The 24,869-nt window shown below is 34.5% G+C and overlaps 1 protein-coding gene across 1 annotated transcript in view; it reads right to left on the bottom strand.

The window, feature by feature from the left end:
• SEMA6A (semaphorin 6A) overlaps positions 1-24,869 on the bottom strand; it is an 80,562-nt gene that overhangs the window by 14,746 nt on the left and 40,947 nt on the right. The window contains exons 13-16 of the mRNA XM_070938718.1: positions 24,568-24,708; positions 24,369-24,449; positions 22,377-22,435; positions 6,059-6,223 (exon numbers count right to left, since the gene is read on the bottom strand). Of these exons, the coding sequence (XP_070794819.1) occupies positions 6,059-6,223; positions 22,377-22,435; positions 24,369-24,449; positions 24,568-24,708 (446 nt within the window). The remainder of the gene's footprint in view (positions 1-6,058; positions 6,224-22,376; positions 22,436-24,368; positions 24,450-24,567; positions 24,709-24,869) is intronic.

Genomic DNA, 24,869 nt, shown 5'->3' with positions numbered 1-24,869 from the left:
TGGAGGCATAAATATTTGGAAACAAGATCACATCTTATGATTCCTTAACAATTTTAAGCATCTAAAGGCTGTAGATGGTGCATTCTCTTGTGGAAAACCTTGACTCTGGATATCTAAAGGGCATATTCTAGATTTTTTTGAGGGCTTCTTTAGATCATTTGAATGTTGATGAGGGTAGACTTGCTTTGGTACAAGGGTTTATTTTGTTTTGTTGAAATGAGATTGCCTTAGGGTTTTTTTAATGGATTTTACATGTTTGTAAGTTGCTGGAGATCTGTATGACACTGACACACTCAGTCACACACACACACACACACACACACACACACACACACACACACACACACAGGAATAATAAATAGGGAATAATAAAAGAAGCAGTTCTGTATAGTGACTCACAATCTTAAATTAGAAAAGTTTATAGCTCATTTTATCTCAAATAATAGATATATCTATAGAGTGGGACTCAGGATACCAGAGTTTATATCTCTGCCTATATTCTTATGAAGAAGAACTACTTTAGATTTGGAACAATATTATTCTATACTATTCGGCTGTCAAAATGATCTGCAATTGCCAGCGGCGAGTATTTGAGTTTTGCTAGACTACTGTGATATGCCTTCTAAAAATGAATGGAAGCTTCAAAAGACTATGTGAAACTAATCTATATATGTGAGACCTGTTTTTTTGCTTACTATAGTTCTGAATCCAGATGTCAATGTAAGTCTGATAACTAAGTAAGAATAAATATATAGGGATATAATATAATTTAGCCTTTAAGATGTATAACGGGCAGCCATTCTTTATCACGATGATACTAAGTGACAAAATATGCATTATGATATCATGATGGTCTTTCATATTAAATTGCAATGACACAAGCAAATACCTAATAGATGGAGTTGGCACACATTTTATCACTTGTTTTCTTCTGCTTTGTAGACTCTTATGTGTTGGGTCAGATCTGAGGAGATCCAAATTTTAGATTTCAACCAAACTCCTAGTTGGATCAATTTGGGAGTCACCCTCTTACTGATGGAATACATACATACATACATACATACATACATACATACATACATACATACATATAATGTATGCATGCATATGTATCTTATGTTTATCTACTAATCCTAAATAAGATGACATATACATTCGTTTGTCCAATTTGAATATGGACTGCTGGTTGATGGAATGCTCTGTAATTGTGTAGCCTGTGATAGTGTTATCTTGTAGTCTTTGTATAGATTTTCATCTTCATAATAAATTGGTATAGGTGTATTTCTGTTCTCACAGTAAAACCATACTATATATACAGTTGTAGAACACTGCTTTTAGGCAAGATTTATGTCAGTTTTCCATATTGTCAAATATAGCTGCTTTTCTATTGTCTCATATAAATGTTTTGCTTTAAATATATTTTTCCACTTTGGCTTAAATCTCCTACTTAAAAATAAACTTTTATGACATACATGAAAGATGTTTACAAGAATTGTACAGTTATTAATCAAAGGATATACCGAGGAAAAAGGATACTATAGGGTGTTATTTAATTTAAACAAACTTCTGCTTCACTATAAACAGTAAAGACATTTATGTCTTGATCTGAAAGAGGATGTAATACGTTAAAATGTAACGCAGTTCATGCAATTCAATAAAAAGCAAATACGTATAAGTTATTACTTGGATTCTAATTACAGATTCCTGCCAGATGTTGAAGAAACGGTGGAAATAGAGTCAGACAGACTAATTCTGCTCTGTTAGGCTACTTGGAAACCCCACCACCTCAAGCGTGAGAAACTCACTGCTGTAAAATCCACACAACAAAGAAGAAAATTTGCCTTCTTTAATGTCACATACTCAAGGGTTTGCTTTTGATGTTGGTTGTCAAAATGGTTTACTAAAAATAAGAATGACTCCAGCCACATGCATCTTAAAAATTAGTCCTGGTTCCTTGGCCTTCAAAAATGGAATTGATTATAAAGTTGCCATTTGGCCTGACAGATTTTATTTGGTTCTTTTATCAATTTTACATATCCTAAATGGCCTGCAAAGTATTCAGATGACCTTGGAAATGTAATTTCCAACACCCTTTTAACTGAAATCTATAAGTGACTTTAAAACCATAAAAATAAAGATATTAAAACATGACTTGGTTAGCAGTCATTAACAGATAATATGCAGACATTTTTAATATCCTTAAATACAGTAATGAAAGTGAAATTTACTAGCACAAAAACCCAAGCACAAGAAACCCAAGAAAAGGAGTAAGAAATACCTTTTTCCTCTTTTCAGATATACAGCTGCTTGGAAGATTTGGCTATCATCTTTTTCTGATCCTTCGTTAAAAACACTTTCACTTTATTAGTTCAGCTTCCTTGGCACTATTACATTTTCCATGCAGCTTTAAGAGAGGAAGTAGAGTACCACAGAATATGGTACTCTGTGTGCAAATATAAGTTTGAACACCTCATAATTTTTTTTTAAAGTTGTCCTGTTCTCATCATACACACAAAACGCACACATTGAGGAGATTGCGTTTCCTCTTGTAAATTACAGGAATTTGATTTTAAGCTGCTTTTTATGTGTACTTTGCCATTATTATGAGAATCAGTTAGGTCTAGTGATTAAGGCACTGGGCTATAAAGTAGGAGACTGTGAGTTCTAGTTCCACTTTAGCTTTGAAAGCCAGCTGGGTGACCTTGGCCAGTCACTCTCTCTCAGCCCACCTCCCCTCGCAGGGTTGTTGTTGAGGGAAAAATAAGAGGGGAAAAGTGTGTTGGATATGTTCACCACTTTGAATTATTTGTAAAAATAATAAAGGCAGGATATAAACAAATATATAATTTTTTTTATTAATTTTTTTATTCATTTTATATTTTAAATTACTAACATTAATATTGAAAAAAATGGGGAAAAGTTTGAACAAGCTTTTTGAATGTGACACAAACTTCATAATATGTATTACTGTTATGTTTATACTCAATTTCTCAGACTTTAAATGTCCATGGGACTTCAAAATGACTGTAAATAATTTTGACTTAGCTATGAATTTACTTCAAATTTACCTTTTGTAAAATAATGGATTTATTTTAATTGATTGCTTCTTTTAGGTCAAATGTGACTGGAGCCCCAAAATAATTCCACTCTTGAGTCTAAATCTCTTATTTGAAGAGTAAATTGTAAAAATGAGCTAACAGAGCCAAATGTTTCTCACACTGTGATTAGACTGTTTAACCTCATGCTTTGAAAGAAATTGTCAGGATTACTTTGACCAAAGATAACTTTCCTTTAATCAATTTCAGAATTGATTTTTTCAAAAGCCTGTAGAAAAGCCCAAATTGTTCCATTGTTTGCATGATGGGATCAGTACAACTTTAGAAAAAATATATAACAAAGTTGGACCTGTATCTATGCTTGAGTTTCTGGCTTTAAAAGAAAAGCTTGAGAAATCTACATCACAAACAACAACCGGAGAACACAATATATATCAGGGATTTCTAATGAAGAAAAAGGAGTAACAGACAAGTGACAGTAGGCAACAAAACAGTAATGACTTGTTATTGCTAGAGAATATTATTCTACTTTCTTCTTTTACATTCTTCCAGTTAGTAGGATATTTAAACACAGCAGTTAAATACTACTTCATTCTAAATAGAGTTGAGCCTTGGAAATTCCACAGGAAGGATTTTCTGTTATGGAAGCAGGCAGGGGGAAAGACTATGTACAATGGTAGCAGGAGGGAAGGTTAGTAGAGTGCTATGTGAGAAATACAAGCTTTAATAAAAATGAGGACAGACAGAAATAAAAGAACACTGCAATTAACGTAAAAAGCAAAAGAAAACCGAATCAAAACAACGAACAAAAAGCATACTCCGGAAAAGTATGTGATAGCAGAAGTTGTAAATTTTTGCCAATTCAAATGAGCAGCATTGTTGCATAATGGGAGAGATTTTTCAGTGGTCAAAATTCAAACCAGAAAGAAGAAAGGCAACACAGAGTTTATATGGTACATATCGCACTCTTTGTTTTTCATCTTGCCAAGAATTGTGAGGCCTTCTCCCAACAGCACTTCTGGAGTATATTTAGCGACTAAAGCTGCAGTGTGCACAAATGTCACATTCCCATGAGTAAAACCCATTTAATTAGCCCCTCCTTCTCAAGATATTCCCATGAGATATTTGCGTAGAATTGAAAAGCTGAACATATGGATGTGACATCATCAAGGCATCAGTGGCATTGGAAACAAAGCAGCAAGTGACTGAAGAATTAGTACAATTAAAGGCAAGTCATTTTTGAAGTGTGTGAAACAAAGTAAAGAAAAGCACCTTTCACAAGAATAACAAAACAAAACAAATCACCAAAAGCATTTTGCAAAACAAAAATTCAAGGCACAAAAAAAGATATTTGCAAGAAAATAAATCCACAACCAAACTGAACACACAGAAGATTAAGCATAACACTCTCTTTAGAAAGTGTTTAATGTCTCTTTCCTTTGCCCTTGAACAAGGAATAAGCTGCAAGTAGGTTTGGGCTGTGCAACATATTGTTGGTTTGTTTTGCTGCAAGTGGAACTGAGGTGGGCAAAGGAAGGAAGAAGAGCACAAAGATATGTGATAATGGTAAACAACCATGCAGACACCTCTGCCACCATTGTTTGCTTGCTTTAACGTGTACAGACTGCTTCCAGCTTTGTTAATATTCCTAATTAGACCCCAAAGGTTCCATGATATTTAAATAAGCTAGTTAAGTTCTGACAAATTCCCTCTGGTAATTTCATTCAGAGAATTTCAAGTCAAAATAATTATGATCCAATCAGCTTTCCACTTATGATAAATTCACCAAAGATTTGAAATTTGAAGTGAAAAAGTAGATAGCCCGTCCATTAAGACAACTGCCATAAAATATTTTTTAAAAAACCACATAAAACAAAATACCTTTATCAATTTTGTAATTCTCATCTTTTAAATGTAGAGACTGGTTGGTTAGAGATTGGTTAAAGCTACCTGTTGAGAAGCATTACTGAACTGGTGAGGCTGGACTGATATTTTCATGATCTGAGCATTTATGATCACAATCATTCCATTTGAAAATTAGCAGATTCTTTTCCATAAGAGTAAGGTTGGAGTTAGCAGTAATTGATGCATCTCAAAGCCCCTTTTCTCTATATATTAAATATGTGCTCTTTCATGGCTTGGTAGTAGCCCATTCTAACTTTTAATGAAAAATATTAATCACATATAAAGATATACTGCTGCTTTAGATTACCTACCTGAAAAGGAATATGCTAATTTAGCTGATAATTCTCTTAATGGAGAATTTAAAGAGCTTAAAAACTTAATATAACTCTGAAACTGAAATTTAAAAAGCCAACAGAGAAATGAACCCCCTCCACTAAATTATTTCTTTTTTAACCAGAGATAAAGAAAAGCCCAACCAAAGTGGCATTTTACTGTGGCCATTCATCAGCAACTCTGTTTTTAATTCCTTCAAGCATAATCTGCTCAGAAAATTTCTTTCAAAATGAATGGAGCCACTTCAAGCTGAATATCGTTTCAGTTGAATTTGAATTGTAGAATCTCTTGTAGAGTATACCTTTAATATCAAATGATTATTTTTTTAATGTTAATTCATGGTTGAACTTGCTGCTTAAATTAATTAAAAACAAAAAGTACTTTTATGCACTCTACTCCACTGGAAGTGCAAGTAGGGATTAATGTAAAGCCAAGTCTTATATTTTAGTATCATCATTGTTATCATCGCAATTATCATCTGAGCTGAATTAAACCTTCCAATCTTGTATCAAAACATGCTCAAACATATAGTCTTGCATTTGTTGTGTGTGGTTTTTCATTGCCACTGAATGGCTAGAATAAAATTTTATTTATTTATTTTTTTAAATGCTTCATTTTGGTGTGTTTATGTATGTGTGTGATACACTTTTAATAGCAGAATAAGGACTTTTACTTCATGGTACCATGCAGTAGCTGGAAGCAGTTACACTAAAGTCAGTCCCCCGCCCTTGCCCCCACAGGAAGAATGATTTCCAAGGCCTTACCCTTTTTCTCTTGGTGATTATGGGACGAGACAGCCACATATGGATTGATATTCTCAGATGAGCCAATGTGATCCTTCCAATTTAATATGTGCCCTCCGGCATCATAACCCTGTTGGCCTGGAGAGTCTGAAGTAGACATGCTGGGAAGTAGCGAACTGGAGTGTCCTGTTTGCACCATAAATACAGTTAAGGACAGTAAGAACAAGCAGTTTAGTAGCAAGTAACATTTCCAAAGGTGTTTCTATGTCTAGATCAAGGAAGGAATCTGAACTCTTGTAAATCAAAACTCTGCTGACATCTGGAACACACAGGACAACATTGGACAGAAAGATAGGATAATCTGTGAGTTACATGAATTACCCGTAAGTTGATTTATGTACAAATAAAATGAGTATGTGTAACTCCTAATTATTTGTGTAATAATCCTACAACTATGCAAAACAAAATGGTGGCTGAAACCAGTAGAACATTCTGAAATGTGAGGAGAGCTCATGGATATGAGCAGAATCAAACAAAACAAAATAACATGGACTCTTATAGACTTTAATATAATTAAAGACTGATTTAGGAGTCTAAGGAAAAAAACATTTTTTCCCAAAGCTACAGGCCCACACCAATGGGTGGGGCCAGAAACCAAAATGTGAAGCAAACTTGTTCCCTCTCCAACTCTTCTTTGTCTTTCTGCAATCTCATATCCCAAGCCATACCTGACTATAATCTGGGCCATCATCTTTTGCAGACGGTTTTTCAACTTAAGCAAAGGGCTACAAAGAATTAGCCCTTTTTGTTCCATTGTTCCTTATTGTTTATATCCCGTCTTTCCACGCTATCAGATGATTGCATATTTTTGGGGTTATTATACGAAGTAGAATTATTTATAAATATATAAATAGTACGATGAAGAAAGTGACTGAGTCCAAACAATTCTGGATGGCTTACCATTTTAAAATCAGTAAAAATAAAATAAAGAATGCAGGCCACCTGCAAGGAAACTATATGTAGCAGACAATAAATCCAACAGTGTCTCACTAGTCACTGGGAGAGCAGCCAAGGGAGGAGCCATGTTCTGTTGTGTTCTGTTGCACAGATTTAAGTAAAAAAATAATAATAGTGTGAGCTGTATCCTTAAAACAAAAGAGGCCTTATATGGTTCTTTCTAAAAAGTGGGTACTAGAGCTGTTGCAGCCCATCATAAAAAATGCTTTCAAATGAAATGTGGAAGAGAATTAAGCCAAAGAATCTCATGAAATACAAGTTGAGAATAAAGATCCAATCAATGTTGGTCAACTCTACTTAAAAATGACTTATCCTCAGAAAACAACAAGTAGCCACCACAAGGTCTTATGCATGGGGGACACCTATCTCCTTTTGCTACCTATCCTCCAGCCACTGGAAGCCAAATGCTGCAGCAGGTATCAAAATCGATACAAAACAAAAATTTCAAAGTTAGCCTATTATCGTGAGAGGATTACATTAACTGGAATAAAAAGTTACAATGGAAGGTAGACAATGAGCTTTTATTTTGCAGATCAGACATCCAGTGCAAAACCTTTCATTTACCTAATGTGCATTTTTGGTCTTGCTTCAAAAGATAACATTAACCTCACTAACACAAAGTGATGTGGCTTTCTTTTGGATGATCAGGCCCTACATCAGTTTTGGAAAATCCAGTGGACTAAATAATACAGAGTAGAGAGAAGGACGAAAGCTATAGGTAGCTAAAGGGCAAAGGGGAAGGATGTGAGACAAACCAGCAGGATTTGTAAAGCATCAGTCAGGTTTCCTGGGGTCTTTATTGTTTTCAAAAATCTTCAGGCTAAAGCTTGTACTAACTGAAGCCCAAAACATCTGCCCAGATTGCTTATCTCTGCTCAGCATCAGAATTTAGGGAATTAATACTAATGCTTCTCATACAATTTATATAGGATTTTTTTTCTACAATTAAGGAACTCTTGCCACTCCTGGCATATTAACTAGATACAGGAAATCAAGTCAGATTCAAAGAGTTTCATTTTGGCTGGAACTATCAGGAACAAAACCTAATCCCTGATATAATGGATTGTTCTTAAGCCTGGAACTCACACTGACAAGAGCACTTGTCAGTGTGAGCACTAAACTATATTATTTTTTTTTTATCATAAATCTAATTTCATCAGGTCCCATTAACACTGAAGACTCAGAACTAATAATCAGACTTTACAGAATATTATAATATTAAACTATTATATTACTATCAAAATTGTAATTCCTTAAATATAAAAATGGGGAGCTAAAGAAAATAAACTTCCTGTTATTTATCTACAAGTTATTTGGAAACATAATTCAAAGATGATTGCAAAGCAGGAACTGAATCTTGGCTTCAGGCCTTAGTTACTATTTTAAAAAAATGGAAAACGTGACTTCTATGTAAGTGGGATTACTGCAACTAATATCCTTAAAATTGAATCTCACAGAGATCCTTGGGGAGTGGGGGGAATATAGGTTGCATGCAAATACAGAAGAAATGTTGTTTTGATATCATACTGATAAGGAATCATCCTTATGCTGAATACCATGTTTCATGTTCATCTTTACCCATAGTTTTAAGAACACAATTACCAGAAAAAAAATGTTTCGTGAGTTTTTCACCCAGCCTTCTCTCAAGTAATTCTGTACAGTCCTAACATTTACATCTTATTTATCTTTAAATGGGATGTGGCTCTCAGCACAAGAAAGCAATTGTTTCCAAAAGAATTAGAAGTGTATGTGGCTATTGACAAACAGCACTTATATTTTATATCTGGATTTGAAATGCATTTTGCTCCACATCCAATACAGACATCTTAGCTGAGTTCTATAGGTGATTTTATGTTTAATCTGTTCATATCAGTAAAACCTTTCTTCTTAATGTGATAATCTAGAGGAAATATTTACCCAAGGGACAAACCATATGCTTCAGCTATATGCAGAACTCAGTGATAATGGAAAGCTATAGCTATATAAAAAAAAATTAATGGGTACCAGGTGGTAGCAGAACTAGAAAGAGCTTTACACAAATGTGGAAATTCAGGCTTTTCTCTCTGTTACTAATACATTAGGGCCTATTTGGAAAGTAAGTGTGTAAAACCTCAGAAATTTTGGCAAATGCTAGGGTCGAAGTACACTAAACAAGGATCTTTATTTCCAATCTGAGAAGCTGCCAGGAAGATTTGGTTATTAATAGGTATGTGATTACAGTTTGATCCTGAATTACACAAGAAACAGACAGTGTGAAATAATATTGGAGATAGTGTGGAATGTTTTACTGGAATGCTTGGGCTAGATAAAGGATCAACACTTTAGATCAGTTGATTTCTAATGGTTGCTTTAAACTTTGAGAGACTGCATGTTGAATATGACTTACCTATAATATTCTCTTGTCATATAATATATGTGGGTATATGCATAATTTTGTATTTATTTATTTAGTCATGTTTATGTAGTGTATATTAGAGGTGGAGACCCTTTGAGAGTTTATACAACGAAATTTCATTTTCATGTATGCCAATTAGTATACATTCTATTCTATTCTATTCTATTCTATTCTATTCTATTCTATTCTATTCTATTCTATTCTATTCTATTCTATTTGCCATAGATGCAAATTGTAAACATTTTGATTAACTAGTATGGCCTGGATGGTTTAAGAGACTTCAAGCTACCTGAAGTTTTAGGATGCTTAAGACAAGCAGCTTGAATGGTAATTAATAATTTAATTTTATAAAGAATTAAAAAAGTAAAATGAAAGTTAATATTAGTTATATATCTCAGTTGTGGAATGAAAAATTGAAATATCCTGCTTTGGGTGCAGGTGTGAAAAAAATATGAGATACCCTTCTTATGATTTAAAAATAAAAGTAATTTATCAGGAAATATTTCGTATTTACTGGAGGACCTCAAAGAATATTTGAAAAGGTATGGACATTAGATTTTGTAAATGTTCATTTTATATGTAATAAATTTGAAGGTACTTTAACATATGATCAGATCTTGTTCAAGAACAGCCTTATTTTGGTTTCAAATACTGCATACGTCAGTACAAGTTTGGGACTGCAAATTATAGTCAAGGATCTTTATGTGATGCTGAACAATATTTTTAAAATGTGGAATTTGTCATTTCATGAAGAATGTTGGTTCTAATGAGTGTAGTGATACATTTTCAATTTTACATATGCTCTCTGATTTTAAGCAATGGACCCAGAATATGAACATCTATTTCTGAAAATGCAATATATTTCTATATGGCCTAGATTTATTGATCAACATAAGGAGTGAATCCAAAACTCCCCTTTGGCAGTTTTCTAACTGGCCACTTTTGATCTGGCTTTGCATTAGCAAGCTAGTTCTTTTGGCTCATCCTTGGAATATTGGGTTAACACAAAACTGTGATATTCATTATTTATATGCATTTCTATGCAGCACATAAGAAATTACTTATTGCCAAGTCAGATCACAGTTCATTGAGCAAAATGCTGATAACATAAACAGCTTTTTAGGATTTTAAACAAAGTTATTGGCTAAAAGTGCTGCCTGAGTTCTTCTTAATGGTTTAACAGATGTTTGGCTAGTGATTTATACTTTTACATATTTTATGATGCAGTTACATTGCATACATTTCGGACTATAAAATATACCGGTAGTTCTCGACTTATGACCACAATTGAACCCAAAATTCCTGTGCTAAGCGAGACATTTGTTAAGTGAGTTTTGCCCCACTTTACAACTTTTCTTGCCACAGTTGTTAAATGAATCATTGCAGTTATTAAGTTAGCAACACGGTTGTTAATTGAATCTGGCTTTCCCATTGACTGCTTGTCAGAAGGTTAAAAAAGACATTCACATGACCCCAGTATACCTGCAACTGTCATAAATATGAACCAATTGTCAATCGTCTGAATTTTGATCACGTGACCTTGGGGATATTTCAATGGTCATAAGTGTGAAAAATGGTCATAAGTCATTCTTTTCACTGCCGTTGTAACTTTGGTCACTAAATGAACTGCTGTATGTCGAGGACCATCTGTAATCAGGGGTGGGTTCTAAAATTTTTACTACCGGTTTTGTGGGCGTGGCTTATTTTGTGGTTGTGGCTTGTGGGGGGTAATGTGACTGGATGGGCATGGTCAACTTTTTTTGTTTTTACTTTTAAAAGCATTTTTTCTACAACCTTAAGAGGTTGCAGAAAAAAAGGCTTTTAGGAGCCTCTGACGATCAGGCAACTCAGCTGGAATCGCCAGAGGCTTTTAAAGGCATTTTTTTTTCTCTACAACCTCTTCGGCCGAAAAGGTTGTAGAAAAAAAAATGCTTTTAAAAGCCTCTGGCGATCCCAGCTGAGCTGTGTGATCATCAGAGCCTTTTTTTAATTTATAAAAGCATTTTTTCAGCCGAAGAGGTTGTAGAAAAAATGCTTTTAAAAGTTAAAAAAAAAAGCCTCTGATGAGGTGGGCAGGGTAAGTGAGCAGCGACCGGGCCGGGGACCGGTTCGGGGGCGTGGCCAGCAATGTTATTACCAGTTCTCCGAACAACTACAAATTTTTACTACCAGTTCTTGCGAATCAGTGCGAACCGGTAGCAACCCACCACTGCACTGTAATCCTTCTATAGTATTGAATTATTACTTGCAACTTTCAAGATTATAGCTTTAAAGGTGTCTAAGGAGTCCTTTTTATTGTTTGTTAGTTATTCGTGGAATACAGCAATTGAAATGCACACACAATCCATATTTGTATTAAGCAGCTGAAACTTTCCTCAATTTGAATCTTATATGGATTTAAATGCAATTTTCCTACATACATACATATACATACATACATACATACATACATTCATTTATTCATACATACATACATACATACATACATACATACATACACCCTGTTTCCCCCCAAATAAGACATCCCCTGATAATAAGCCCAATCGGGCTTTTGAGTGCATGGCAATAAGGCCAAGCGCTTATTTCAGGGTTCAAAAAAATATAAGACAGGATCTTATTTTTGGGGAAACATGGTACATACATACATACATACATACAGACAGACAGACAGACAGACATATATATATATGAATTGTTAGTAATGAGTATCAATATTATTTTTGAAACATGACTGTTCTGTCAATTTTTAAAAATACACTCTTTATGGGCTTTTCATCAACCTGATTTAGAGGTTTGCATCATATATTTTATAGCAACAATACAATTTATATAGTTCAGTAATAGAGTAGTACAGAAAAGAGAAATTAGATTTTGTTAGAGCACTGAAAGGTAAGGATTTGGAAAATTTATCATAAAGTAGTTAGTTATATGTTGCAAGATGGCAGGTATTCAAATGCCCAATGCATTATTTTGTTAAGTGACTACAGCAACTAAAGGAACTAAGAAAGTTAAATTATCAGTGCAGAGAGAGGGAGGATGCAAATGTACTATGAAGGCTTGGTTCACTAAAACTGATGAAGATAAGAACAAAGTCTTACAGGAAGATAGCCTGTTGTATCCATCCTTCAGTTCATATGCACATGCAGTTGGCTTCTTGACCGAACAGGTTGCTCAGCTAGCATGGTTAGTTTGGAGGTGGGAAATCACCATGCAGAAAAAGTCAAATGTACAGCCTTTTGTACTTGTAGCAGAGTTTTATAAAAAAAAAACAACTACTGGAGTTTGATCTTCCAGTGGAGAGGCCAAAAATGAGACTAAATAACTAGGGAAGTGACTACAGTCAGTAAAAACATCTATGCCTGGCATTTGGAAATATGCTATGGCATGTCCTTCTATCACTGTACTTGGTTCCCCAGGATATAAGCCAAAAGACCTACTTGAATGTTTACTCAAACAGACATAATTTCTTAATTATTTAAATAATTTTCTACTTTTACATGGTTGAAATAGAAAAAAGTATTTACAAATAAAACAACTTGTTAGATGTCATAAATAGATTTATCTTATGAAGGGTTATACCAACTGATGGGAAATAAACTAGTTGAATTTAGTGATATTTACTTCTTCTAGCTGTAGGATTACACTATAGGATGACTGCCACTACTGTGATATTTAGCTTTAATATTATACAAGAAAAGAGCTTGAAAAATAAAAAAATATTTTATTTTTACTTTAAAATAATTCTGAACGAATGCTATATAAGAGGTGGAAAAAAGTTGTTTTAAGGGTTGAGATCAATTCAACTCATTAAAGCATCCATACCTTTTTTCAGGTTTATATTGAAACTGGAAAAAAAATCCAGCTGCTTTGATTAAAGGTGCTGATCTTAAGTGACAAAGCAATTTTTCCAAATTGGTTTTGAAATGTGTACAACTGTAATCATTTTAAATTTGGCAAGTGATCAAAGCGGCGGTTGAAATTTCATCTTCTGCCAACAGTTCAATGGCCAAAATTTAAAAACCACAATGTCTTTCTTGATTGAGGTGCTTCTCTCTTGTTTTGGAAACATACTTACATTTTTGCTTTTATGCAATCATCCGCTAAGAATTATTTGATACCATATCTATTCAGTTAGCCTTGGGGAAGTTGCAATGCCATGTGAGAATAGCTCTGTTGCCTGCTTCTCCTTAAAATTAATTGCTTAAGTTATGTATTGTTTCAGAATTTAGAAAAAAATTGACAAAATACTTTTTTTAGTAGAAATCTGTTTAAAAAATCCCACACAGTATAGAAGAAGATGTTGGATTCAACTGTATACATACTATGAATTTTGTGCTAATAAACTACGGACAGCAAGTCCAAGTGATATGAATTTGTTATTTGGGAAGAAATATTTAAATGTTTACTAAAATATCAATTATCATGCATAATATGTTATCTAGGAAGTACACTTCTTAAGGGAAAGTTGCAGATTAAAAGACTATGATGATTAGAATCCAGAGTGAGCAAGCAAATGCTACTCAGATAAGAATTACCCTTATTTCTCTCCCCTTCATTTCCCATATTTTTGTCCTAAACATCTGTTTTTACGGTCTAGGAGAATACTAGACCGTACTGGATGAATACTGATTTTTTGTAGATTGTTCCGTTCCAAAGCTGGGAGTGCTAATTAATTCTGTTGAAAAAAAATGAATAATGTAATTGCATGTTGTGTTGTCTATATCCTCCAAATAATCCTTTTATTTGAGTTACATGGAACTTAATTTGGTTCCATCCACCTAGTTCTATCATTTTTGCTGCTTGTAGGTGGGTCACCCAGATGTTTACAACCTGGATGTTGTAGCATGTCTCTCCACTTTTGGGTGACTTTGAGTCAGTGTTGACTCCTGGTGACCACATGGACCAGATCCTGCAATTTTCTTGCCAACATTTTTGGAATAGTTTGCCATTGCCTTCTTCCCAGAGTTGAGAGAAAGTGAATAGCCCAAGGTTACCCAGATGGCTTTGTTCCTAAGGCAGGACTAAAACTCAAGTCTCCTGGTTTCTAGCCTGGTGCCTCAACTACTACACCAAACTGGCTGTCATTGTAGACCTAGTACTACTCAAACAAACAGCTTTCATAAATAGCTACCTTATTTGTGTATCGATGACAAGTTTATTTACAAGAACATTATAAACTTTTTGGGTACAAGCAGTTTAAAAGCAAAATGGTATAGCTGAACTGCTATTTATCCAAACTATACCAGACTCACAAAGTCAAACTGTTCTTCTTTTCAACATTCAGTTTTATCATAATGCTGCTGTTCATTGAGCATACAATGTAGAAAAATATCTTCTTAATAATACATTGACCAACCAATACTCATTTGACCCCCCTCCTGCGCAAGCTGCACTGGCTTCCGGTGGTCTTCTGGGTGCGCTTCAAGGTTTTGGTTACCACCTTTAGAGCGCTCCATGGCTTAGGACCAGGGTATCTATGAGACCGCCTTCTGCCACCAGTAGCCTCTCACCGACCAGTACGCTCCCATAGAGAGGGGCTCCTCAGGGTGCCGTCGGCCAAACAATGTCGACTGGCGGCCCCAGGGGGAGAGCCTTCTCTGTGGGGGCACCCGCCATCTGGAACAAGCTCCCCCCGGAGATACGGAGGATCCTGGACCTGCGTACTTTCCGCCGTGCCATCAAAACATTTCTTTTCCAGCAGGCCGGCCTGGCCTAACCTCTCTTTTAAACTTTTTAAAAAATTTTAAAAATTGTAAAATTTTAAATTTTTCTTATGAATTTGGGGTGTTTTAAATTTCATTTTCCAGGCCAATTATTTAATTGTATTTTAATAGTTTTTTAACATTTGTATTATATGTATTTTATTTGGCTGTTCACCGCCCTGAGTCCTTCGGGAGTAGGGCGGTATACAAATTCAATAAATAAAAAAAAATAAAAAAATAATAATAATACCGAAGAATAATTATATCTCAAAATTCCTCAAGTCTTGGCTGTATTGTCAGACCTGGGGATTCCATGTGATTGTGCATCTGCTCAGATGGCTCCATTGTTGAGGTGGCTTTTTTTTAAACTTTCCCTCTCCTATTTTTCCTATATTTTCACTTTTCTGATATTTATTAATAAAGTTTTTTAAATTTTTTTTGTTTTATATATTGTTCTTATTGTTTTTATTTACCACCCCAAGATGCCCCTCGCTGAAATAAGCAGCTCTAGTAATTTGATTAATAAATAAAATAAATAAATAAATATATGTCATGTATTTTAATACCCCTCCCATATATACAAATCCCTCTTTCTATCCCCTTTTCAATCATGTACAAAGGATTCTGGACCAACATCACAAAATGTTTTTATTTGGTCCCATAAATTGTAGTGCTGTTAATTGTAATGTATCAAATTATGAATTTTGATACACTTTGAACACTGAAATATACTGTATTTATAGCCCTTAGATCTTGCTCTGGAGAATAAAGCTGCCACTCTCTTAGAGATTTTATTAAAAAATTTTTTTGTGGGGTCCAAACATTTCTAAGCTACATGACTTGAATTTACAGTAAGTTTAGTGGAAGATTTCCCATAGGGAAATGACTGAAATAATTTTAATAATTCGGGGTTTAATGGAATTTTGTATCAGTTTAGGTGAACTAGGCCACAAAATGGAAATGACACTATCAGCTGTAGGATTGAAACTAACATAATGACATGGAACAAAGATTATTTGAAAAATCCATAAACTGACCATACACTGTAGTGTAAGACATTTCATGATCTGATGATGGAGCTGAAATGTCTATGAAAAAAATTGCACAATATTAAAAACAATGAAAATATGGAAATATTTGACAAGTTTGTAAACATTGATTCATTTGAAACTGATCTGCACAGACAGGTATTCATACAAAATTATTAGGGAATTTCCTTACCATTCAGTGCTACGAACGAATCTGAAAAAAGAAAAAGGAGAGGAAGGAGAAGGAAAAGGAGGGAAAGGGAAAGAATTATTTCTAATATCATTAAATTCTCTTTCACAGGTACTAATTTACATACATCGTTGCTACTGTTTGATGATATTTTGACAACATTGAGTCTTGAGATCAGCCTATCAGAATGGATTTTCTCATAACATTTTGGAATATTTTTACTGAACTTAAAAAAAAGCTGGAGGGGAGATTGTTTTTAAAGAAAAATGTAAGGATCTTGAATTAAGCAATGAATCCTGCATTTGAGGGGGACCTTCTGTTTGACTCCAGGCAGTGGGAAAATCAGTACCACGTAATCTCAGATAGAAACTCTTTAGGAAGACTAGAATCAGTGCCTTATATATGTTATACACATCTTCTTGGATCAGAAGAAACCTAAAAGCTTTCTTCCATAATGTATCTTCTTATTTTATACAGAGACCATTAAAATGTTAGCTTCAATGGGATTCTGAGCTGAGGATTGTCACTCTTAACACTACACATTTCTGTGTTAAACTATTTATTTCATATTAAAATATTGAAATTATCAATCTGACTCATTTTACCACAATTGCTGTAACCACAACATTATCTTGGCATGATCAAAGTTCAATTTAAGAGAAACAGCACCTGAGATGTAGCAGATCATCTAAATATAAAGGAATGCTTGTACAGGCATCTTGGGTAACATTGGGTGGGTCATTTAGGCCTTCCAAACAAACACATGCATCTCATAACTACAGTAGTCCTAACTACTGTAAATCATACAGTGTAATTCTCTAGTACAGTGATGGCAAACCTTTTCAGCACCAAGTGCCGAAATGGGAGCACATCGCGCGTGCATGCGTGCTCGTCAGGTCTGCAACCAGGAAGAGGAGCTACCCATGGGGCATGCGCGCACCTGATAAGGTAGTCCCTGTTTCCGGCACATGCATGCGCGCAGGTCAGCAAGTCTTCTGGTTACTGCCATGCATGCGCACACGCTGATCAGCTGGCCGCCATGCATGCTCACGCCAGAAAACGGAAGACCAACTCTTCAGGTTTCCAGTACTGCCAATGATCATCTGACAAAGGCCAGCTTATTATCGCATGTGCATGAGCGCCAGAAATCTGGAAGAGGAATGGGCGATGCCGCACGTGCCAGGCAACATGGCTCCACGTGCCACTTTGGGCACGCATGCCATAGGTTCGCCATCATGGCTCTAGTATCTAAAACTGAGATATCCCTCATCCCCAGCAAAAAGAATTCTGTTCTGAGATACTCCTTTTGTCTTGTGAACTTTCGAAGTGCTGATGTTCTAAGAACATACACTCTCCAATCAAGGTAGAAATACACACCCGACTGAGTTCCAATAAAGGAGAAATTGGAAAAAATAAAAGATAGGCAGGATAGAAAAATAATATATGCTGTAGTGATCTTTCTTCTTCAATGTATTAATGTTCTGAGCTTAAAAAGCTTTAAGTGTATTAAGGCCTTGAAAACCAGAACTAATTCTGAACCACAAGCAGCATTTTCCATTGAGTAAGCTGTGTTAAGTATCCTAATATTTGTAAAAGGCTAACTTCTTCCAAGGAACATTAAAAAATAGGAGTTTATAGTGTTACAGGAAAATATATCTCTTCAGATTAGCTATGTTCCTTATTGTATATGGCTAAATATCAAGCACTTCAAACAATCATATTTATTTTGACAGAATGTAGGTTTGGAATTTAAAATCCATTTAAGCTTCTATGCAAAGAAAGAAAGGACAGGTATGTAATGAAAAATCTTTGTTTCCAATTCCATTATAAGCAACACTGAATCCAAGAAAATTAATCAGTTTTCATTTTAAAGTACTAGATAAACTTTACATAGGGGTAGAAAGACTAGGATTATACAGATAGTTCTTGATTTACACCCTTTTGCTTAATGACAATTCACATTAATGCTGGCCTTGGAAAGAGTGCTTTAATGTTTTGCTTAACAACTGCTTTATTCCAGTCTCAACAGTGGTCTAAAGTTGAGGACTATCTTATACAAGAACAGTCCAATTACAGCTATCTAATGGGACTATCCTAGTGTAAAGAACCTTATTTAGTATTCATAAATCATTATTTTGCAAAATGCGAAATAGCTTCCAGATTCCTTGTCCTGGAGATAGGTGAGAAGAGAGATAGGCTCACTCTTTAAAATCAAATTGTAATAATTATTTATAAGATACTATATAAAATATGAGTGCTAGTGTTACCATATCTAAAAAGTGACATTGGCTGTGAGTCACTGTCTATTAAGCATCTAAGTTTTATTTATGAAATTATACAAACGGCTTTTATAAACATACATAAATCCTGACAATATGTATTATAGTTCATATAATAATTTTCGAGCCTCCGTGTGATTATTTGAATAGGAATTATTTTACTACTTGAACAAATCAAGTAGTGAAAATATATTTAAAGATGACAAACCCGAGCAGTGATGATAGTGAGAAAATCAAGATGGCAGCTGTAACCATGGTACGATCCTTTTTATGTGTTTTGTGATGTAAATAAAAAAGCGATGAGGTTTGCACAGATGTGGCTATTATTTTGATATTTTTGATGCAACCTGAAGACATTATGGAACTCAAGCCATATTTAAAGACCTCTCATGGATTTCAGAATCAATTTAGTCTATTTGTGGATTAATATGCTTAGGATTTGAATGAAAGGTTTGAGTCTCTATGTAAATTTCTCAAAATCTTCATATATTGGATGCTTGTTTAGGTCAGACTAGATATATGTCAAATATATAATGAATCATTTTGTTTCTTTGTAAAATCACACATTGTATAACTTTCTTTCCATTTTAATTAATTAAAATAATTAATGTTATGAAGAAAAATATTTAAAATGTTATCACAATGTACCTTGAGTTATCCTTAATTGTTGTCAAAGGAATTAAGAATTGGCTGGTTTGTGAGAAGTCTTGGCACAGAAGTTATAATTTAAAAGACTTTTGGCATATACACCTCTAAATGTTTCTTTTGAGGTTAATGCCAATAGGCCAATTTTAAGGAGTTAATGAGTTTATGAGTTTTGAATGTTAAATGTTACTCTTCTTTTTTAAAAAAATCTCAAGGATATTTTATAATTAGTTTATGTTATCTGCATTTTCTTATTCTGCAACAAGATTACTGTGATCTTTTAGATTAAAGATAGCAGAATAAAGGAAAAAAATAATATTTAGAATCCTGTAAAACTGGAATAGTGAAAAGGCAGAAAGGGAAACTGCCAACTGCAAATCTCAGTTTAACTCTTAACATTCAACAGACTTTTTAACTTTGTAGTGCTATCCAGATGGTTTCAACTATAACTAGTATAACATTGATCATACTGAGTTGGATTTCTGGTTGGGATTTCTTGAATTCCTTCTATGGAAAACGCTAAGGTGGAGAAGTGTATGATTTTTTAAAAGCATTTAATTACTCTCAGAGAATGCTTATGATTAGTTACAGTTGTGCTTTTTTTTTTTTGCAATAGTTTAATTTCATTTTTTATAAATAAGACATCTGACCTTCTCAGACATGCACACTGGAAAACATCAACTATATATGCTCTAATCTTGCTATAATGTCTACCTATATGTGTATTAGACTAAATTTCATACTTCAACTCAAGGCAGCTGTTCTGATCTAATAAGAAGCAATCTCATACTCTGCCAGTCTGACTGGAATTGTCTGACCTTGAATTGTTTTCATCCCATTTTAAGGTAAAAGCAAGCAAGCAAGCAAGCAAACAAGAAACAAATAACTTTGGCTTATATAGAGGTTGGTATATGTTCCTTAAAATTGAAACAGCGCTGTAACACTTCTAGTAAAGTTTGACTATCTTATTTAGAAGGGCTGCATTTAAAATGCTTTGTAAATTTCTAAATATTGAACTTTCAACTGTTTCAAAGATGTTCTTAAGAGAAATGAATCACATAAATTGAACTCACTTTGGAACCGAATTCTCAGATTTCCATCCTTTGTACTCTAAATGTATTCTTTCAGATGAAGATCACTGTTCTACCATTAATGTTATCTTAAGCAGTCAACAGATTTATTTAATATAGTTGCTATTTTTGTGCCCATTTTCTTTTTACCCATATTTAACCCTATTCACTTAAAATAAACCTTGGCTCACCCTCCAACTCATTTTTCCCATTCACGAAGCCTAACTGGTATGCTATTTTTCTGTTGCTGTGAATGCAAAAATAAATGTAACCACAAACACAGAAAAAGCATTGAAATCTCAAAATATTAAAATGACAATATAAGATAAATAGAGCTAATGTAAAACTGTAGCATAAGGAAAACGGCAAACTAAAAGTTTCCAAAAACAAATATAATCCAAGTCAAAATAAATCACTTATTTGTTTAAAGTAGCATTAAACAAATGTACATTTGCATTAAACATCTGTAGCTGGAATTCAACTATGAATATATGTTTATTTCACCTTCACAGGGCTGATGATTAGAAGTGAACAATTCTGGCAGGAAAGGGGAGTTTTTAGAAGATCCAAAAAAACCTCCTCCCCCCCCAGACATTTCAAGTTTTTTGTTCTGCAGAAGATTGTCGCTCCAATCAGAGCCAGCTGTTCTTCTGCATGAAAATTTATTGTATTTAGCCAAAGAGATTTGAGTCTATGAGACCCAGGGACAAAGTGCCAACCCTTCCACTATTTCCTATTTTAGGAATAATAATAATAATAATAATAATAATAATAATAATAATAATAATAATAATGATGATGATGATGATGATGATGATGGAAATAAAAACTATTTTTAAATTAGTTTTCTTCTTTTGATGTATCAAGATTGAAAGACATATAGATGTCCTTTGATTTTTCTCCAATAATCTGAAACGCTTGGGGTAGGGAAGCTAATATTTGCCAAACTTCAAGCTTGACTGCTTTATCCTGCAAAAATATAGGATGGTGTTCTGTTTCACCCACAGTAGTTGAGAATGATTTAATATCAATTCTAAAGAATTCTAGAGAAGACAAAATGGTGGGCCGAAGAGAATGGCGATGATCATTATGGTAATAATTAGAACAACAACAGTGGTAACAACAGTAATATGGGATCAACAGCAAATGCCAGAATCTTCTCCCATCTTCTTAGGCTCCAATAAGTGCAATACATTTGTCTGGTGAAGTCTTTGACTTAAGACAGAAAACCTTTGCACTACAAGTTTTTACACATCATTTTGCATAATGTCATAACCCCCATCCCCAAATAATAATTTTAAAAGTGGCAAAAATATCATGAGACTCCAGATAAGAACATAAAGATTTTTATATATTTGATTGTCATTGTTGTTGTTGTAATCATCCTCATCAAAATCTGAAGGTTGGTAGATGAAATTCAGGGTCATCATGGATGCCTATATTGCTGTTCCACTGTTTAAGCTAAATCTGAATTTTGTGATTGTATTACTGTTGCCAAAAAGATAACCGTGGTTCAAATTAAGTAGTATTGAGGTATATCTTAATCAAGTTTTGAAAGAACTCACTCCTGTGTCATAATATGAAAGTCAGGGATTCTGATTTTACTCACACGTAAAACATAAAGATGAAAGAACTGGATCTTTTTTGTTAAATATGTGCTTTCCTTCCTGATGGCTTCACAACTCTACTTTCTTGTTCAAACTTCAAAAACAATCACCATCATTAATTCATGTTTGACACACATCTTAAGGGAAATTTCTAATTTTTCTTCAGAGCTAGATTTTAATTCCAAAATGATTGCCCTTTGAACATATGGTATTTTTGTAAACCCCATTTCCTTAAAATGTTTCCTTTTTTAAAACAAAGTCAATTGCCTTGCACTGTTTCCATTATTGCTATGATTTTTTTTCTTATAATTTCTGCCATCGCTGATTCTGAATTAACAGCACTGAGACGTTTATACAGTTTCTCTCATGTAAAATTAAAATAAAGGAGTAAAATGCTTTTGCTTACTTTGGCAGTCACCCAAGCCATCAGTATTGCCATGCTCTATGTCCTGCTCAAAGGCCAATCTAAACAACAGAAAGAAGCAGAGAGTAGCATGAATACACATGTGTCCCACCACACAGAATTCATACAGATAACAAAACAAATAAGAGAAGAATTTATATTTTTAGTAGTTGCACAATGAAAGCACAAAATAATTCATTTTGCTTGACTTTTCAGTTATTTCTTTAGGAGAACATGTCTATATGAATATTTTTCTTTAAAAATATAAGATTGTATTAAAAGCTTTTTCCTGCCACCTTGACTATATGACTTCACACACATATGAAGGAAAGGAGGATGAAATATTCATCAGTACCATGTTTCCCCGAAAATAAGACCCAGTCATATGTTTTTTGAATCCCGAAATAAGCGCTTGGCCTTATTTTTGGGGAGGTTTTATTATTTTGTGGCACGTAGAGCAAGATGGGGGTCCTCTTGCCGTCTTACCTGATTTCCAGATTCTGTCTCCCTAATCCTAACCAGAGGCAATGGTGGGGACGGCTTTGCATGCGTTTTAATATTTTCGGGGGGGGGGGGTGGGTATTTTTGGGGAGGGCTTATTTTCAGGAGGGGCTTATTTTAGCACATGCGCTCAAAAGCCCGATTGGGCTTATTATCCCGGGAGGTCTTATTTTTGGGGAAACAGGGTAATACTTCTCCATGCAACTCATTCCCAGTATGTCTCAAACTTTTCCAAACTCAAAGATGAGCAGAGATACAAGAGTCTTCAGACTGAGGAAGAATTACTGAAGCTATTTTTTAAATGGAATGCATGTGTGGGTGTTTGGGGAGAGATAGAGATATGGGGTAGATGAATGTTAAGATATATAGCTGTCCTTTGATATCCAAAATAAGTAAGAAACCATCCAGATACTTCTCAACTGCTATTTGCAGGTGATATTTGATAGGCTATAAGAATCTGGATGGGGCAAAACAAACTCAAATCCTAACAAGATGGAGCTGCTGTCAGTAAACATGTAAATGATTTGATAACATTGACTCTAGCAGTTTGTCTGAAAGGGTTTATGCCCTCAAAAAAAAAAGAGACATGAATTGTAACTTAAGAGCCCTGATGGACTTTCAAGTCCTTCTCAAACAACAGATAGAAGCTCTGGCCAGGAAGACATTTACCATGCTTTAGCTGATGCACCTGTTGCAACTCCATATGTACCACTCATGGTTTGGTCACCAATCAATTAAATTATTGCAGGACACTCTGAAGTGATCTTTGAAAACAACTGGTGAAAATTGGGGCAGATAGATTACTGGTAAAACAATTCACACATCAGGAATAACACCAGTAATATTTTTTATCGCTCCCCATATAAACCTCTCCAAATAGCATACAAATAACAAGCATGACAGAGTTAGGGTTAAGGTTAGACTTTATGCTGTTATAATTACTTGGCAAGCTTGCTAAAAACTTGGCAAACTTGAACACAGCAGCACTTATTTTCTAAAATCAGAGGGCATCCAAGAGTCATGCTCCAAAAGAGAAGACAGAAAATGTTCAAGACTAGCAGGTCAGTGTTAGTCTTGAGCTGGAAAAAAATGAGAACAATCTGATCTGTCTTGAGAAGATCTTTTGAGCTAGATGAAAAAACTAAGCACCGTCAGACCTAGGTCAATCCTGTGTTGGGCTAACACAGCATTAGTTTCTTTATAACAATTTTGTAATGATGAAGATGTATAGTAATAGAACCTTTACAATTCTCATCTCAATTTAGAATGTGGCTTGTTTTTTGTATTTGATTAAAGGAAACAGAACTTATTGAATCCAAACTATTGCACAGCCCTAATAAGAAGTCCGCCTGAAATACCACTCTGGAAGCAGGGACAATAAGAAGCATGCATGTCTGTAGGTTTTCAGTGAAGCTTCTAACAAAGGTTCAAAAGAATATTGCTCAGTATTATAATTGACATAAATACATTCTCCCATGGCCAACTCAAACTTACGTTGCTCCAGGTAGAAGCTGCATGCATGCTCCACTTTCTTTCATCCATCCACAGTATGGGTCCCTAGAAGCTATGCAGGCCCTTAATAGAGGAAACATGTACAAATCATTCTGTAGATCCCTTGTTATTATTACTTCTGTGTCAGTATCAACATGTCAGTGTATGTACTGTAAAGGAAGTGATACTGAGGAATACATACTTTTTGCATTTGCCATGACGCTCACATCTTCCCAGAGGCACTCTTATCAAACAGTTTGAAAATGCTACATAGAGAGCACGGCTTTGCTTGTCCAGTTGCATACCCATAATTCTCTTGTCCTCCACGCCATCATAGCTGCACCTAATTTGGATGAATGGGTTGAATAGTCATTTCCATTAGTCTTGAAAACTTTGATTATAAAACAAATATAAAATAGAATAAAATCAGGCACATACACATATTTCATTTAGCTAATATTTTTGGATAACCTAATTTAAATCCTTTATTATATGAACCGAATG

Source organism: Pituophis catenifer, unplaced genomic scaffold (genome assembly GCF_029215685.1).
Source record: "Pituophis catenifer annectens isolate HBS135680 unplaced genomic scaffold, rPitCat1.0.hap2 SCAF_2, whole genome shotgun sequence".
NCBI classification, from domain to species: domain Eukaryota; kingdom Metazoa; phylum Chordata; class Lepidosauria; order Squamata; family Colubridae; genus Pituophis; species Pituophis catenifer.
Note: the sequence above shows the minus strand (reverse complement) of the source record. Positions and strands in the feature narration are given on the sequence as shown.